We start from the raw sequence: 19,496 nt of genomic DNA, 5'->3' as shown, positions 1-19,496 counted from the left end.
TATTTAGTCTCATCAACATTCATATTAAAAATAACAACTTCTCTCAAAGGGATAATGAAAATAAATCATAATTAGGGCCCTGTGTTTCTGCGTAACCTGTATTTTAAGCGTTATGCAGAAACTAGAAACACACCCAAAATGAAAGCATTTGTCTAAGGATGGTGCTGAAATATCTGACATGAAAAGAGGATAGTTTGATGAAAGTTTTTTAAATACATGTTCAAATCCAGGCATGTCACACGATTGCGCAAAAAACAGAGCCCTAAATCACAATGGCAGTAAAGTGGCACATGGATAAAGAAATTAAACCATCTTTAGGCCAAGTCCATTATTATCCTTTGAATTAAAAATTAAATTTGTTTACAATATACTACTTGTAAAATATGTTCTATCTTTGGTTATATAGTTCTGAGGCCCGTCTAAGTATTTAAATTAATGTAATCTAAACCTGCCAAAAAAAGCACCACTAGGCACCATTACAATTCAGATAAGAACACTCTTTATATTGGAAAAACCAACCATGTTTTTAACGAATCTTTATTATAAAGACACGAATGTACATTTTTTATTTCATTGGAATACTGACATTGCGTGTCTAATTCACATTTTCTTCGTAAAGAACAATAGCAAAATATTTTACCTTATAAACAAGTGCTGCAAATAAACTTCCAAAATACAACACTACAGTTCGGACAATGAACAATATTCAAGTTGGAATTAACATAAATTTGAATATCAGCAAACTGAAAACAATAGCAGCATCTTAATTTCTCAATTTAAATGGTCTCTAATGGGTAGGCCTATATCAAATACATGAAAATAAAATATCATATTTTTCCATAAAACAAATTTTGTGACAAAAGGTACGCCCTCAATTGATCGTTCTTGGGAATATTTATGGAAAATCCATAACACAGAGCTCTTGCTCCATCCTGAAAAAACAATTCTAACTCAAAGGGATAAACTACATACTTTAAACTTGTTGAAGGGCAATTTTCAGAGTTCACGTGTAGAAAAATACTCCTTGATGTTCCAAAGTACGGGTGAGGGGGTCCAATTCAAGCGTGTTCTAAAGTTGATTCATGAAATGGTCAAAGAAGATGCCACCCTTACAGGCTTTTTCATCTGTGAGCTACTTGATTTTTCCAAACATTAACTTAAAAAAGGCTTGATAATTGTCTCTACTATTAGTTAACTTCTTAATGCTTTGAAGAAAAAAGCTCTTCGACAAAAAAAAACGAAACAAAAATACTTATTTGAAAGGAGTAAAAAAAAAAGTCACAAGACTTGGAAACGCCAGGAGGAAGCCTGGTCTTTGTAGTCCAAGCAGTCGGTGGTGTTGAAGTTGAGTTTCCATGAAGAGGCTGCGGCCGCGGCCGTTTGTTCTTTGTAATCCAGACAGTCTGAGGAGTTGAAGGCCAGGCCGGCCCCGCTGTAGGCCTGGTGGTGGTGGGGGTGGTGATGGTGGTGGTGCCCTGAGGTCTGCCCTATGTGGTGGTGTGGATGGCCAGACATAGAAGAGCCCGTCATGGGGCTGAGCTGGTGCGTATGGTGGGGGTGGTGGTGAGAGTGCATGGGGGCCAGGTACGAGCTGCATTCCACCCCTCCGAAGTAGGAGCCCGTTGACGCCGGGGCGGAGTAGCCCTGCCCATAGGACGCCGCTGTCTGGCTGTAGGACACCGGGTAGGAGGACGTGCCTCCAGTACCTGACACAGACCTCTGCATGCAGGAGGCATTGGTGGGGGGAGTGGGGTCGGGGACAGGGGGTGGTGCGGGGGCCGGGGAGATGGGCGCAGGGCTCCAGATGGAGGACACTGGGGCGGTGACGGAGGTAGAAGTGCTGCTCAGGCCTTGGCCTCCATGGCCGGAGGGATGAGAGCCACCGGACGAGGCAGAGGAAGAGGAAGAGGAGCCGGTGCTGGACACTGCCGGAGGGGTGAACTGACCACTGCTCTCTGAGCCTGTGCTCTCCCTGGTTGGAGAGGACTTCTTCTTGGCCGGCCGGACTTTAGCATTGTTTCCACTCTGGGCCTGCTGACGGCACTTGGCTCTCCTATTCTTGAACCATACCTGCACAACAAGAGGCAAGGGGTCGACTTTAAAATGCTGTCTGTCATCAGGCCAAACACATTTGCAAAACATTGATTCATTACAACAAACTGAAAATCTATTTCCATTTGAGAATATTGAATGCTTTGTAATTTGTACAATCGCAAAGGCATAACTAGTGTCAACTTTATCAACCAATCGTTAATATCTTCTTGTGGGTCAACAAAGCACCATTATTCTTTATTCACTGGTTCTCCTCTCCCATTTTAGGCATAACAAACACTTGGAAAGGACATGAAACTGTTGTGCAGTCAGTGTTCCATTTGCAGGCTACCTCTGCACAGGCTTGGCTGCCTACCCTGCATACTGTGCACATTTCTCAGCTAAATCTGTGAAACTCGAGAGGAAGCTGCCATAATTGCAGTAAGCCTGTGAGAGGGGTACAAAAGCTGGTTACATAAAGGCGTGTCACGCCCATTTCAAAAGGGGTCTCATAACTTCTAAAGATGGCCCTTATGTGAGAGCTGAACATAAATGATATTTGAAAACATGGAATTGTATGCATTTGTTGAACTATCAGAGCCAGTTATGATAACAGATTATGCATATTGTTTATTCCTGTAGTATGCAATTGCAGATAAAAGCTGAATTGTAGTGTAGGATAGATAACATTTAGCCCAATTAAATACTTAACTGTGTTGAAACTCATTCAAATCCAAAATAAAAGGTAACGTTTTGATTGAAATGTGCAGTAATAGGCCTTGTCCTGGTCGCTGCAGTTTTGCACTGGAAGTTCAGCAAGTTCCCACAAATGGCAAACAAGTTCACACAAACAATAGTAGGCTACAGTACAGTAGTAACTATATAATTGAAATTCTGCACAAACCTGGACTCTAGACTCAGGCAAATTGATTTTCAGTGCGACTTCTTCCCGCATGAAAATGTCTGGGTAGCGCGTCTTGCCGAAAAGGGACTCCAGAATGTCCAGCTGAGTGCGTGTAAAAGTTGTCCTCTCTCTCCGCTGTTTCCTCGGATGCGCTGAAATGGAATAGAAACCTGTCAATGGAAACTCTTCGAAGCCATTTCGATCTGATAATGAAACGAAATGAAAAAAACATTGTTCATCAAAACAAACGAGGTTCAATATAAGTATTCAAAGCTTCCATCTCAAAATGTTCATATATTTCTGAAGTAGCTAGCTTCAAAATCAAAGTCAAGTGTTTCTTCAAAACGAAATTAACCTACGAATGATATATATATATATATATATATATATATATATATATATATATATATATATATATATATATATATATATATATTTAACCGTTTTAAATCACAGAATATTATGCACTTACAATATACCTTCACCGTAATCACACTAGGTCTAAAGTTACTTAGTCACGTAACATGTGGAAACGGAAAATAGTCTTGTTATTAAATCATCCCATCCTATAGACTGACAATAACTTGTGCTTAATTATGCGTTTCCGTGCATATTGGAAGTGTCATTCTCCAGAATGTAATTGCGGGAGAGCAGTGTGTGCTAACTGGTCCTATATTTGTTCGTGATGAGCAGCAGATAACTGTCCAATATAACTTCACAGGTGATTCGGATTTGGCACAGTTAGTGTGAAGTGTTTGGGGGGCGTTTTACCTGGATACCCCACTGATGGGTGTAGTAGGTCCATGGCCGTACCGCTGAGCCCCATTCCGTTCATGCCGTACGGGGCCTGTTTGAGGTATGACATCATGCTAGAAACGGACACGGGGAAACCAAAGTCCGTGCGGAAATGTTCGTTTCCCCCGATGTTGCAGTCCCTTGATGAAATCCTGCAATGGAAAACTCATTGTGAGTAGAATGTGAAAATATATATTTATGTTGGTTACTCATTTATATTTAGTAGCCTACAAAGAGCAATTCAGCAAACTACATTTGATTATAATAATTGAAATGGCCTTATATTTAAATGATGGTTAATTCCATTGGAAATAGACTGAAACCATATCAAAGCCAACTTATATTTCCAATTTCAAAACGTTGCTATTTTCGAGTTGCCTATAGGACTTTTTGATTGAGACTTCCAACTTTTACGCGAGTCGTATCAAAAAAGGGAATCAAAAAGCCGATTCCCTCTCCAAAAATCCAAAGATTAGCCGTTTACAAAGGGTTCCAACAAAGTATGACATGACGCGTTAACGTGGCTAAACGATATCCAATTATAAACTCAGGTTGCAGTCATCCATCACTACAGTAAAGAAATAATTACGGATGAAATCTGTCGCCAGTCGTGTATTAATTCCATTTGACGCATGACTCCTTATGGCCAACCTCTAAACCCTTGTTTTGATCAATGCATCCACCGTTAAAAACAGTACATTCCCCATTACGCACATTTTCGGTGCATGGAGAGGCCTGCAATATAAGATTAATGACTTTGATCAATAAAATAAAGCATGCATTTGGATCCAGATAATTGGGCACACACAAATACGTAAAGTGTCATAACAGCCTGCATAAAAGACAAGTACACGCACACGCTTCACATAAACAGCTTTATAATCCATTTCACTGTTAATGTAGGCCATGTTATGGCAAAATCAGCCCAATTTATTAGACTAGTTCATACGTAGTTTGTCTAGGCCTATAGGCTATAACAGGGCCGAAATGCTACCCTGCGTAAAATAACAAATGGACCAAAGTTTAATGTTGAAACGACAATGGAGTCGGCTGCTTGTCAAAATATTGCATGACATTATATTTTACAAATACATATTCTAGGCCTATATAATATCCACATCTTCAGGAGTGTGTTCCACAGGGTTGCCTTTAATGGAACATTCTCTTTCAGCAGAGACTAGATGTGACACATTATCAAATGTCTTGTTTTTAATCTTAGATTTTTTTATATATACAAAAATAACACAAATTCTGCATTTTAATAGTTGTTTTCGGTGTTATTACATGGTTATATCCTGATAATAAGAATATCTATCCGATTGAAATATGCTCCAAGCCTATCAAGTTATAAAAATATTTAAATACAAATTTGAAATCAAACCAACAGGCCTGATGGCATATATGATATCATATGTAGATGCATTTCAGTAATTGGACGGGGGTGCCTTAATGTAAAGGTTGAAATAAATCGTTTAAAAAAAATGTTTAACTTCATTGACTGGCTATAATGTCTTTGGTCCCTAAATAGACCTACTTGGGTCCATGCTGTGGACACGGACCAGCTGATGGATTTGTATTGAGGCGTAAATACTTCACTCTATTTCCATAACCGCAGGAAGGAGTTTAAGCAAATGTAAATGGCGAAAAACTCTGTGCAAATGAACTCTATTGCGATTCAGATGAGAGCTCCAGGGATACCATTATGAGAAAAGGTCTTACGAGCAAAATAAATTAACAACACCTCAAAGATATACATTACATTTGTCCTGTCAGGCCTCGGAGTTTTTCCATTCAGATAATAAGTGCACAACCAAACCAGAAGTAGTATTTAGAATATTAATTGACCATAAAAACTACATTTCCAATAGGGAGTTTCAGGTAATTATTAATAGCTTCCCCTGACGAGCGTGATTGTTTACAAGGACCATGTACAATGGCCATTATCAATGAGCGCACAACCGTAGCCAACGCAAATTACACCCAAATGCAAACTTCGTAGTCTTATCAAATACAAATATATCGTTTTCGAAGAATGCGAATAGCTTAAAGTAGGCTCAATTGTATAAATCATTTCATCAAAATGACGAATAACCCAGAAGGAAGTAGCCTAACTGGACGACATAGGCCTATATAAGACAACGAAAACTTTGCATTTTCCACTCACCTTGCGTTTGGGATCCTGTTTCCTTATTTGCTTTATTTGTAGTCAAACCAAGAAGCTCCGGTAGATCAAAAATATCCACATGGAGAAAATGTTCTTGAAAGCGAGACAACGGTAAGAAGGTGCGCACACAATTGGAGGAGAAATACGCAAACTGCAAATAAGGAGTTTACGTCAACCAACGCTGTTTTTCCAATCCGAACCCCAGCGGTGCGTCAGGGGAAGATTTCACAATTGGAAAAAATATTATAAAAATCAAATCAATCGCATTATCTTGTGCGTCTTGCACAGTGGTAAGGTGATTGCCAATGTTGACGGATGGAGATTGATCTCCTTCTGCCTACCCTGCCCTTCTATGAACGAAAGACACATGCAGAACCGCCCACTTCGTCCAATCCAAGCGCCCGTGCGGCCTTACAGGCAACAGCGGTAACCAGTCAATTGCGAGGGTTGTTAAGAAAACCCCTCCCCTTCAAATGGTTAAATAAATCTATACCACGTGAGAGCCCACAATTGGAAAAAGTTATACTGAATAAAAAACGACATTACATTGAATGCTCTACTTAATGTAGGCCCACGTCGTTCTTAATTTCATTTGCATCTCGTATATTTTGCGTTTGCATAAAAACAAAGTGTAGGCTACCGCAAAAGGGACATTTAAACAGGTCTCAGTGTATATTTCACTCATCAAAAAAACAAACCTATGAATTAACAATTTTCCCATCAAAAGGGATGAGTTGAAAAGTGAGTTGGGAACAAGGCCTACATGAAAAAAATGCGAACTAAGTAACTAAATTAGAGTACCTAAAACACAATGTAATATCTTAAAACGTAATATAGCTTTAGTGTAGCCTATGTGATTGATTAAAATAACAAGAAAACCAGCCCTGCCCTCGGTAGTAATGCATTTTGGACCCTGTGTGTGCATCTTCAGAGAAAATCACCTTTCAACGTTCTCGTTTTGGCTGTAATTGTTTGTGAACAACACCATCGTTTATACAAATTGGAGCATTTTTTTCCATAGCAGCGGAATACTTTCCAATCGTGGTAAAGAGGCTCTGATTTTAACCGTGTAATATATTTTCATGAATATTAATGAATGAGATAATCCTCACATGGATTTCCATTTCAGAATAATAGTGCAGTTCATCCAAACGAGGGTGGGTCTCCTCTCAAATAAAGTTTTATATGAATTAAACTGGAGGTGGAATCGACCATTCTATATGCTATAACCTCAAATAAAAACATTTAAAAAAAATCAATATATAAATGTGCATAAAGAATGGAAAATACAAGTTATATTTATATTCGGGATTAATTGTTGAGACCGTCATGAGGCGTCTGTCTCCACTGCAACAGCCTTGGCTGGTGCTTTGTCGAGTTCCTATTAAAATGAACTCTAATTGTAGCCGGAGCTGCAATAATCAATCACGAGCAAATAATCAAAAGACTGTCATGGACATAAGTTAACTAAATGTGATATCAAACGAAGGCATTTATTTTTAACATCCTCTTTTGATCTTTAGAATGACGTAATCGAAACAAGGATGTAAACAGCGCTTAAATACAAACTGCTTCTGGTTGGAGGAAAATCAAAGAGCGTTTCGAATGACAACAGGTTTGCACTTTACACTTTACACTTTACATTTATTCACACAAAATCATAGGTGGCATTTCATGTGGTGGGCTTTGGCATTGAACGAAATAAGGCTAATATTATTCATTCAAGGTAAATTCCAATAGGCAAGTCAATTACGTTTTTGTCAGGGCCACACAGGCCCAATGCATATTACAATGGCCAGAGGAAAATATAAAAGCGCTATTTCTCGGCTAAATCTCACACGTTTGACTCAGGCGCCCAACATCTAGGCCTCGACCTGTCAAAGCCAATGTGATCGATCACACACAAGTATCAAGATATCAAATAGCAAAATCCCATTGTTAAAAGAGTATTGGACCTAATCCCAAATTGCAGTAAAATTTTCTTAACGCTAAGCCCGTAAAACCAGGGATCAGGGCAACTCAAGGGGTGGGGGGTGTAGGTTTGTCTATTTAGCTGGCAGGATTGGAGAAGGTCGTGTATGTTGTCGGTGCTTATTAAAACGATGATGCATAAAATCCCCCCAAGTTGTCAGAAAGCATGAGCACACGGAGTCGGTATTCTCTCCCCCTACTTTTGTTTTAAAAAAAAAAACGTTAAAAAAAAAACTCTGGCTGTGGACGGGGCTTTGCAAAATTCACCCATGATCAACACCTGCATGCGCGGTAATAGCGACAGACTTCAAAGCTTGCACATCTGCAATACCCAGGGAGGCTATCCGTTCTCCCAGAAAGATATCTATGGCATGTATGCTACAGCTATAGCACTACGCAAAAAGACCAGCACTTCATTTTGAACTAAAAAAAAACTTTATCTATGGGTTTATTAGTCGGTGTCAAGGATTGAGTGGCTTTTTTTTTCTTTTTTGGATACACGCGTAAAAGGGAAGCATTACGCAATGGTGGAAATACACAGAGGTAAGGTACGCACCTTCCTCTGGATGGAGGCAGTAATCAAATGATCACGGTTTGTCATGCACATATGTGGAATTTTAGTTTTGAGGCTCGATATTGTATTTTAAAGATTTCTATAACAGCAGGTTTAACTGCAAATGTCAAAATAATGGTGAGAACTGTTTTCAATAAATAACATATGCCATTCATAACGAAATAGCCTATAGGCAAGTTATAAATAGGCTTTATTTTTTTCTAAACTATTTCAAACATTCTTTCACCGAGGTGTAGCCTATAGGCTACGACTGTAAAAACGTTCAATTGAGAGATTTCCACTACATTAGTCAATGGAGTATAGGTCTACTACAATGAAAACTCCCATGCAGATTAAATGACTATATTGTTGACGTACATGGAGGCCGTGCCATTTCTTTGACGGAGCTGAAACTGAATTAGATCCGACCACAGAAGTCAAAACGTTTTTTCGAATAATAATATTCACATGATAATACGTATGAGTAAGACTGGTGCTAATTGCATTCCGTTCCATCCACACATTATTATAGATGAAATTGTGTTGTGAAATAGTAACCCATGTGAATAATCTTCTGATTTAAAAAAAAAAAACATTCTAATCATGAAATTCAAATCTCGGCTCTATTTAAGGAATTAGTGGAAATAAATCCAGGCTATGTAAACACTTAAACCATTTGATGCAAAAAAAATCATAGGAAAATTGATCCATGCTGGAATCCTAATCATGCATAAAACAATCCCATATCAGTTTAGCTTCAAATGCATATCAATATCAAAGTAAATTGTAATATTTGTAAAATATAAAAATGATGAATGCATTGTTATTAAGATGTTAGCCATTTTGTTTTAGAGTAGCCTAGTCTGATCCTCTAAATTGTAGGCCTATACCATAAGTGAAAGTAGGTCATTAAATCTCACACGTATTACTATCGCAATAACATGCGGAATTATGAAACCACATGAAAAACAAAACAAAATCTTGTTTACAGTAAAGTCAATTGCTACGTCATATTTACAGCAAGGACTATAAAATTATTATTAAAGGGAGTCGGGGGAGACTTTAAAACATATTTGTGATGCATTTCTGTTTTAAGTTTTAATCTCTCTGCTCATCAACTGACTCCTTTGACTAATAGATAATTGTTGCATCCTTTCCATTAACCATCTTTACATAATTTATTATCAATCATAATAAACAGGCCTATTAGGCTATGAAATAGCTCTGCAAGTGCTTAGAGATCACATGACCAATAGGGTGAGTGAGTGTGATGTGTCGTGATACTCTGCTGCTTGATACTGTGCTGTAATGATGTAAACACTTGGAATAGGCATGTACTGTACTGTTTCATATAGAGCTAGTTTCCCAGTCTGAAATATCACCTGGTGTCCTCCTCACAATGGAGACACGAGCATCATGTAGTCCTAGGCACGCCAGCCTTCAACAGGGCACTGGGAGGTCAGATGGGTTGACAGGTAGCTAGCCTACTCACTGTCCCTGCAAAATAAAAACTGCTCGCCTACAATCAAAGGTAACAGTAGCCTATCATATGCATTCCAAATTTGTCCCCAAGGCAGTTGAAGGACAGTTTTCCCATACAGTAGGTGGTGGATAAAAACAAAAACAAATGGTTCTCATGTAATGTGATCTGAATAACACAGTCAGAAGGATATACATTTTGAGGACCATGCACTTATCACGCAAGGCTTGTCTACTGCCCTGGCACTCAGTTTCTCTTTGTCCCACACTGGCACTTAATGGGGGAGTCAAGGGTATAGTCACTTAGCCAGGGTGCCCAGCACTTTCTGCATTCAACAACATTGTATCATTACCTAGCCTAGAGAATGACCAAAACTCAACAGACTGGCACTCAGGCTAGCAGTTAGTAGGCTCCGTACACCTCATATTATTTAAAAGACGGACAAATGTGATATTTTTGAGTGAAAGAAACAATATCCGTCTATTTTGTTCTGCACACAAATGGATAAATGGGCATGACGTCCCTGATGTGACATACATGACTTACATTTAAATGTGAGTCTTGAAGACACCATTACTAAAGTTGGTGTTGGTGAAACAGTAGTGCTTCCATAAAGAATTGAGAGTGCAACATGTCATACCTATTTTTAACACCTCTTAAAATAGACTTCATATATTGAACATTGTGCAATTTATCTTCTTTAAAAAATTACGTTCACTTCATTTTCATAGGCCCTATTTGTAGTATTGGCATGATGTCAATTTCCGAAGTGAGTGGAAATACTAGGCTACACTGCAACTTACAGCTCACATGAATAAAGGACTAGAAAGAAAGTCATAATTCATGACGTGTCATGAACTTAGCAGTGAAAAATATTCATACATGGACAATGGGAGAGACAGAAAAGGAAGAGAGAGAGAGAGAGAGAGAGAGAGAGAGAGAGAGAGAGAGAGAGAGAGAGAGAGAGAGAGGTGAGCAGAGAGGGAGAGAGAGCAAAGAGAGATAGCAGAGATACAGAGAGTGAGCAGAGAGGGAGAGAGGTAGAGAGCAGAGAGAGAGAGAGAGAGAGAGAGAGAGAGAGAGAGAGAGAGAGAGAGAGAGAGAGAGAGAGAGAGAGAGAGAGAGAGAGAGAGAGAGCAGAGGGGAGCATGTAGCTGTCTGTCACAGGGCCGGGCCTTCCCGCCCCTCTCATTAGGAAGGTAAACAATGAGGAGGAATGATGAGAGACACGGCAGAACAAATGAGGAGCAGGAGGGAGAAATCAGACACCGGCTTAAAGATCCCACAGCCCACAGTCACCCAACCAACCCAAACCACCATACAAACACCCCCATCGCAATCCCCCCCAAAACAGAGTGAGTGAGGGGGTGGTTGGGGTGGGGGGGGTGGGGGGGACCCTGAGCAAAGAGTAAGGCAACTTTCAATCCTTTTAGGATTAGGCTCCCCCCCCCACCCTGTATCCCTCACTCTGTTCCTCCTCTCTTTCACTCTACTGCCCCCGGGCAATCACGTTAAAACTTGCATGGCCAGTGCTCATTCAGATATCCCTAACAATGCGCACCAGTGGTAACCATGTGAGCGTTGGCAAGCCACACAAGAATGCACAGGTTCAGTTCCCCGTGACCCTCCCTATGCACAGAAAAGAAGAGGAGGAGAACATACTGAAGGCGACGCTGCATTTCTCAGGAGCTTGAGGGAAGAGAGACTCGGGGTGCTCGTTTACCAAACCTAAAACGACACATTTTACGCCAATCACGATGGTTTTAGGAATCAAACTCGTAATTCAGTGCTTTTTTACTTTTCGCCGGATGAGCCTAAATCCTTTGGGAAACAGGATAATCAAATGTATGACGCCACACTGGCAAGGGAGGAGTTAACCGGGGTAACAAATTACCTGTAGAGTTCTTACCAGCCCAATCTATTTCTACTCTTTTCAGGTCATTCAAATGCCGTTAGAATGGCCTACTTTTGAGTTGAAGTGGATTTGCCTCATCGATATACAATGAGCTGCTGAAAAGGATTCACTTTTAACCACAGGGTTACTTGGTTAACAAAGACCTGGCAAGATCAGAGACTAGTGCATATTTGTGAGGGTTAAAGTGCTTTGAAAGTAGGCAAAGGAGAGACGCACTATGCAACACACGATTATTTACCAATTCTGAAAATAGCTACAAAAGTGCAATTGGAGCACAGGAGCAAATAACAACTTCCTACTTACAACATATACTAACACTATTTTTCTTTTCTTTTTTTCTCTACCCAGAGTGCAGCAGGAGGGAAGGGAATTGCCATCCAGCCTTATCTCCAGTTCCAGTCAACTAGAGGCCCTGAAAGAGTGTGCACCATCATCAGAGCTGGCCATTTGATAGGATTCTGGCACTGCACCTAATCAATCTGTGGCATAGAGCCGCCAGAAGACCTGTAACAAAGCTCAAAGAGCCTCACAAATGGCCTAGTGCAGGGGATAAGCCCCTGCACAGGATTACATATTGATTTTGAATGTATAAAAAAAAATATATATATATAAAAACGTATCATACAAAACCCGAGACGGACTACAAAAGTAGGCAGTAGTCTGTGCATGAATCTCCCCTTTAAGAGCAGGAGCGTCAACTTTCAAATACGGAGACCCCGAGCATGAACCAAAACCTCGAAAAAATGCCTAGAGAAATCAAAAGCCAGGGGGGTGAGGTGTGGTAGCAGTGCATTGTTGCAGGGAATCACTACAGCTCCACTTTGCCTTTTTGAGGTGAAGGGTCAATATGGTGGCTACACATATTACTCAAATGAAAACGTGCATACTTGCTACGTGTCAGCCGCTACATCCGGGTGTAGTGTACGACACTCGACAGACAGTTGCCCCCCCCCCCCTTGAAGCAGGGCAGTGTAAACATTATTGTCTTGTTGAGCCCACAGTATGAATGGTACTAGCAGTGCAATGTTTTTGAAACGGCTGAAATGTATAGACATTTTCATCATATTTTAGAGTTGTTTTAATTGAGCTTTTACCTGAAATTGCAGTGATAGCCCGTTACGTTCTGGAATTGTTGCAGTAGCTGCTGGCTGCACTGAGCCACGTAAAACTATGGAAGCCCATCCCTACCACCAAAAACATGTCAAATGCAGATCATACAAGTATGTTTTGCCTTTTTCCTTTGTAACATTGTGTGATGATTTCAGAGGTGGCACCACTGGTCCCAGAGTGGTTGGGGGGGGGGGGGGGGTGGGATTGTTTTCCTGGGGCTTAGAGTTTTTCCTAATCTGGTAGTAGGCTATCCTAACCAACTCCGGACCCTATTTGTTGCGTATGACGTTGTTATAAATCAGCAGTAAAAAAATCCTACTTTTTTTTTTGTGGGTTTTATACGGGCTATGATGGGACCACATAACTTTTCTAAACATATGGTTTAAAAAATATATTATAATACTCCCTGGGAAAACTCCTGCCCCATCGGGAGGATGAAAACATTAAAACCCTTCACACAGACAAAGAGAACAACTGCGATTGGCCCAAAACGAACATGAAAACGAACAGGGCTGAGTTCGCTGTATGCAGGGTTGCAGGGTATAGACCTTTGCGTCTGTAATTCAAAAGATACTCATACATTATGACATCACTATTGGGTTGATTGATTCATTCCAGTCAATACATTTTGGATTGAAAAGGCCAAGGCAGCCAAACCCCCTGAAGTGTGAATACAAAAAAAAAAAACACATTTGATCACATTTTCTCAAATCACAAATAAATAGGCTCTAAGTAAATAGCTTAAGCTATTAAAAACATGACGCTATGTTTCCCCTTGGCCCAGATGGGATCAGAGCGCACAGGCTTCTCTTAGCTACCTGCAGCTGTTGTTATCAGTAGGCTACAGTTGATCAGACTGAAGCACAGACTAATTGTGCACGTTGACAAATCATAAGGGAAATTGTATGACATTTTTGGTGTGGCGGTTTCGGGCTTCCACATAAAACAGCTTGTTGGGGTGAATTCACATAAACCCATGTTTTCAAGTCGCAATTTGCTTGTACCACATGTAATGATTTGCATCGCATTGATAAAAATGACGCCTGGTCTGTTTAGGCTAACGGTACTCGATGAAGACATGCTGTCATAGCAGCTGTGTTACTGTCTTGAAGCTCAAACGTAATGAGTGTAGCCTACAGATATGAAAAGAAACCCTGTAATTGTCTGCACACACACGCTAGTGAATTGTTGCGTTATTCAAGAGTGTAATATGGTCAGGTTGCACTATTCAATAGTGTAATATGTTTTAGGAGAAAAGTTTGAATAGTTTGTGCTTACTGGCTACTGTGATGTTTACAGTCAATTTGAGCTGCGGACCAAGAATGTCGGGTTGCCTGCCACAAGGAAAGGTAAGGCAGGGATGTAAATGTGAATTGAAAAGTAGAATTCTCTTCCGACCACCCCGCCACTCAGACTCTCCTTCATATCTCGTAGTGAGAATAGTAGCCTTAGTAGTAGGTTGATGACTTCATTTGGCAAACTTTCGACACCTCACTGTTTGTTTGCTGTCACCTTGCAGAGTCGGTCTCACCTTCACCTCCCTTTGACTACGCTAACGTTTGTCAGTCTGACAGCTAGCCGTCAGTCCCAACAAGGGAGTCTCACACACACACACACACACACACACACACACACACACACACACACACACACACACACACACACACACACACACACACACACACACACACACACACACACACACACACACACACACACACACACACACACACACACACACACACACACACACACACACACACACACACACACACACACACACACACACACACACACACACACACACACACACACACACACACAGGGCACACACAGGGCACACACACACACACACACACACACACACACACACACACACACACACACACACACACACACACACACACACACACACACACACTCACACACACACACACACACACACACACACACACAGGGCACACACACAGGGCACACACACACACACACACAGGGCACACACACACACACACAGGGCACACACACACACACACACACACACACACACACACACACACACACACACACACACACACACACACACACACACACACACACACACACACACACACACACACACACACACACACACACACACACACACACACACACACAATGTGGTTCTGACAGGAGCAGCACTGAGTAACCAAGCAAAGCTATTCAGAGGACAGATAGATCTAGAACCTCATGTCCTTGATAGGAGTGCAGAACAAAATACAGCTGTTCCCCCTTCCATCAATAATCCTCACTTAATAATCAGGAGATTAACTGATATCAGGTGTGCAGATGACTGGCGGCAGAATAATAAACAACTACGCCGAAAGAGAAAAAAACAAGAGAGAGCGCAGAGTCCCCTAAGCCAAGCCCCCCCCCCAAACTAATTACAATTGATTTCTTATGGATCGGGTACCTTATCAGAAGGAATTACCATGGCGAGCCAAAGGGTTGTTGCGGGTCGTCGTCGAATGGCAAAATCAATCTGCGTGGAGTGACTGACTGTACCCGTCTCCCTATTGTAGAGAGGGCAGACATTGTCACTGGTGTAAAATGTACATAAGAGACGTTGATTCAACGTAACAGGGATATAACACAAATTGGAAGACGTTACAGGGAGATGGACAAAAGCCCTACATAACTTTCTTACAAATAGATAAATATGTTGTCTAAGAGCTACACTTTATCCACAAAGACTGGAGTCTAACCCAGATGCTACATTTACTACTGTATGATAACATTATTCAAAGTCAGCAATAATGATATTACAGGCACAAGCATTATTTAAGAAACGCCCCAGAAACTACTGCTCAAATCCAGAGTACTAAACATTGACTCTCCACCTCAGTGTTGAAACTGGCTTCAGTTCAGCCTCTCCACTACAAGCTCTTTTCTCCCTGGGCAACTTGGGAAAAGTTCATCAATATGTTAATTACTTAATCTTTAAACACTTAAAGAAACCATTAATAAACATTGATTTGAACACTTGCCACCAGTGACTCGCATTAATCCACTGCAAATAGCTGATACACAAACTGCAATGGGGGGCAATTTGGGTAGGGATTACCAATAGTAATAGACGAGAGGAGAAATTGATCACACTTTCTCTTAACAGGGAAGAGAAGAAAGCTCATTCAACCACTTTGCATTTATGACTCTGCTTTTTGTTGTTGTTGTGGAACTGGAATGAACTTCAATTGATTTTCTAACTGCTTTTCTACTCCAAGGGGGAAAATACAGTACCTTCAGAAAATATTCATACCCTTTGACTTATTCCACATTTTGTTGTGTTACAGCCTGAATTAAAAATGGATTCAATATTTTTTTTTCTTCTACACACAATACCCTATAATGAGAAAGTGAAAACATGTTTTGGGATTTTTTGCAAATGTATTGAAAATGAAATACAGAAATATCTCATTTACATAAGTATTTACACCCTGAGTCAATCTGTTAACTTAGATGAGGAGCGGTGGTGAACAGCAATCTTCAAGTCTTTACATAGATTTTCAATGGGGATTTAAGTCTGGGCTTTGGCTGGGCTATTCAACAACTTTCACATTCTCGTTCTGAAGTCATTCCAGTGTTGCTTTGGATGTATGCTTGGAGTCATTGTCCTGTTGGAAAGTAAATCTTTGCCACAGTCTAAGGTCTTTTGCACTTTGAAGCAGGTTTGCATCAAAGATTTGCCTGTATTTGGCCCCATTCATTGTTCCCTCTATCCTTACCAGTCTCCTAGTCTCTGCTGCTGAAAAGCATCCCCATAGCATGATGCTGCCACCCCCATGCTTCACGATAGGGATGGTGTTAAATGGCAGATGAGCTGTGCCTTGTTTTCTCCAGACATAGCGCTTTGCATTCTGGCCAAAGAGATACATTTTTGTCTCATCAGACCACATAATCTTTTGCCTTATGATCTCAGTCTTTCACATGCTTTTTTGCAAACTCCAGGATTGCCGTTATGTTCCTTTTCCTCAGGAGTGGCTTCCGTCTGGCCACTCTGCCATAATACCCAGATTGGTAAAGTCAAATCGAATCAAAACTTTGTCACATGGGCCGAATACAACAAGTGTAGACCTTACCGTGAAATGCTTACTTTTACAAGCCCTTAACCAACAGTGTAGTTCAAGAAGAGTTAATAAAACATTTACCAAATAAACTAAAAGTAAAAAATAATGAAAAGTAACACAATAACATAACAATAACGAGGCTATATACAGGGTGTACCGGTACCGAGTCAGTGTGCGGGGGTACAGGTTAGTTGAGGTTATTTGTACATGTAGGTAGGGATGAAGTGACTATCCACAGATAATAAACAGTGAGTAGCAGCAGTGTACAAAACAACTGGGAGGGGGTTCAATGTAAATAGTCCGGTGGCCATTTAATTAATTTTTCAGGGGGTAGAAGTTGTTAAGGAGCATTTTGGTCCTAGACTTGGCGTTCCGGTACTGCTTGCTGTGCAGTAGCAGAGAAAACAGTCTATGACTTGGGTGACTGAAGTTTATGGGCTTTCCTCTGATACTGCCTATTATTTAGGTCTTGGACGGCAGGAAGCTTGGCCCCAGTGATGTACTGGACTGTATGCACTACTCTCTGTAGCACATTAAAGTCAGATACCATACCAGGTGGTGATGCAACCGCTCTCGATGGTGCAGCTGTATAACTTTTTGAGGATCTCAGGATACATGCCAAATCTTTTCAGTCTCCTGAGGGGGAAAATATGTTGTAGTGTCCTCTTCACGACTGTCTTGGTGTGTTTGGACCATGATAGTTCGTTGATGATGTGGACAACAAGGAACTCGACCTACTCCACTACACTAAAGTGCTGTAGAGACGCTTATCCTTCTGGAAGCTTTTTCCTTCTCAGCCAAGGAACTCTGTAGTTCTGTCAGAGTGGTCATTGGGTTATTGGTCCCCTCTCTGATCAAGGTCCTTGTTGCCCTGTTGCTCAGTTTTCTTGGATGGCCAGCTTTAGGATGAGTCTGGGAAATTCCATATTTTTTCAATCTCCCAATGGTGGTGACCACCAGGTTCTTGGAAACTTTCAACATTAGACATTTTTTTGTACCCTTCCCCAGATATATGAAAATATCTATCTAGGAGATCTAGGGACAGTTCCTTGGACTTCATGGTAAAGTTTCTGCACTGTCAACTGTGGGACCTTACAGTATATAGACAGGTGTGTTTCTCTCTAAATCATTCAAACAATTTAATTTGCCACAGGTGGATTCCAATCAAGTTGTTGTGACATCTCAAGGATGATCAAAGGAAATTAGTTGCACCTGAGCTCAATTTGGAGTGTCATAGCATGAATACTTTCTGAAGGCACTGTAGCTAATTACTCCAACTAGAGACAACACAGTATACAGTGCCTTGCAAAAGTATTCACCCCCCTTGGCGTTTTCCTATTTTGTTGCATTACAACTGTCACATTCTGACCTTTATTTCCTTTGTTTTGTATTTATTTAGTATGGTCAGGGCGTGAGTTAGGTGGGCAGTCTATGTTTGTTTTTCTATGTTTTGGGGTATTTCTATGTTTCGGCCTAGTATGGTTCTCAATCAGAGGCAGGTGTCATTAGTTGTCTCTGATTGAGAATCATACCTTGGTAGCCTCGGTTTCACTGTGTGTTTGTGGGTGATTGTTCCGGTCTTTGTGTTTGCACCAGATGGGACTGTTTTAGGTTTTCTCATGTTTTTTGTTAGTTATCTCATGTGTAGTGTCTTTATAAATTAAAGAACATGAATAACCACCACGCTGCATTTTGGTCCGCCTCTACTTCACCTAAAGAAAACCCTTACAACAACCTGCAATTCAAATTGATTTTGATTTTGATTTCATGTAATGGACATAAACAAAATCATCCAAATTGTTGAAGTGAAATGAAAAAAAATACTTGTTTAAAAAAATGTAAAAACGGAAAAGTGGTGCAAGCATATGTATTCACCCCTTTCGCTAGGAAGCACCTAAATAAAATCTGGTGCAACCAATTACCTTCAGAAGTCACCTAATTAGTTAAATAATGTCCACCTGTGTGCAACCTAAGTATCACATGATCTGTCACATGATCTTAGTATATATACACCCGTTCTGAATGGCCCCAGAAAATGCAACACCAGTAAGCAAGGGGCACCATGAAGACCAAGAAGCTCCCCAAACAGGTCAGGGACAACGTTGTGGAGAAGTACAGATCAGGGTTGGGCTATAAAAAAAAATCAAAAACTTTGAACATCCCACGGAGCACCATTAAATCCATTATAAAAAATGGAATGAATATGGCACCACAGCAAACCTGCCAAGGGAGGACCACCCACCAAAACTCACAGACAAGGCAAGGAGGGCATTAATCAGAGAGGCAACAAAAAGACCAAAGATAACCCTGAAGGAGCTGTAAAGCTCCACAGCGGAGATTGGAGTATCTGTCCATAGGACCAGATACTCCACAGAGCTGGGCTTTACGGAGGAGTGGCCAGAAAAGACATTGCTTAAAGAAAAAAATAAGCAAACACGTTTGGTGTTCGCCAAAAGGCATGTGGGAGACT

At 40.7% G+C, this 19,496-nt stretch overlaps 1 protein-coding gene across 3 annotated transcripts in view; it reads right to left on the bottom strand.

Annotated features, from left to right (window-relative positions):
• Positions 1–307: 307 nt before the first annotated feature.
• Positions 308–19,496, bottom strand: part of LOC124015127 (homeobox protein OTX1 B-like) — a 43,177-nt gene continuing 23,988 nt past the window's right edge. The window contains exons 1-4 of one of the 3 annotated variants that reach the window (XM_046330083.1): positions 5,895–6,210; positions 3,707–3,882; positions 2,936–3,138; positions 308–2,070 (exon numbers count right to left, since the gene is read on the bottom strand). In XM_046330083.1, the coding sequence (XP_046186039.1) occupies positions 1,279–2,070; positions 2,936–3,138; positions 3,707–3,803 (1,092 nt within the window). In that variant the 5' untranslated portion in view covers positions 3,804–3,882; positions 5,895–6,210 and the 3' untranslated portion in view covers positions 308–1,278. Of the gene's footprint in view, positions 2,071–2,935; positions 3,139–3,706; positions 3,883–5,894; positions 6,211–19,496 lie in introns of those variants that run through there. The other 2 variants (XM_046330081.1, XM_046330082.1) reach the window with 2 other exon arrangements.

Source organism: Oncorhynchus gorbuscha, linkage group LG26, assembly GCF_021184085.1.
Source record: "Oncorhynchus gorbuscha isolate QuinsamMale2020 ecotype Even-year linkage group LG26, OgorEven_v1.0, whole genome shotgun sequence".
NCBI classification, from domain to species: Eukaryota; Metazoa; Chordata; class Actinopteri; order Salmoniformes; family Salmonidae; genus Oncorhynchus; species Oncorhynchus gorbuscha.
The sequence above is the reverse complement of the archived record's forward strand: the minus strand, read 5'-3'. Positions and strand labels throughout refer to the sequence as shown.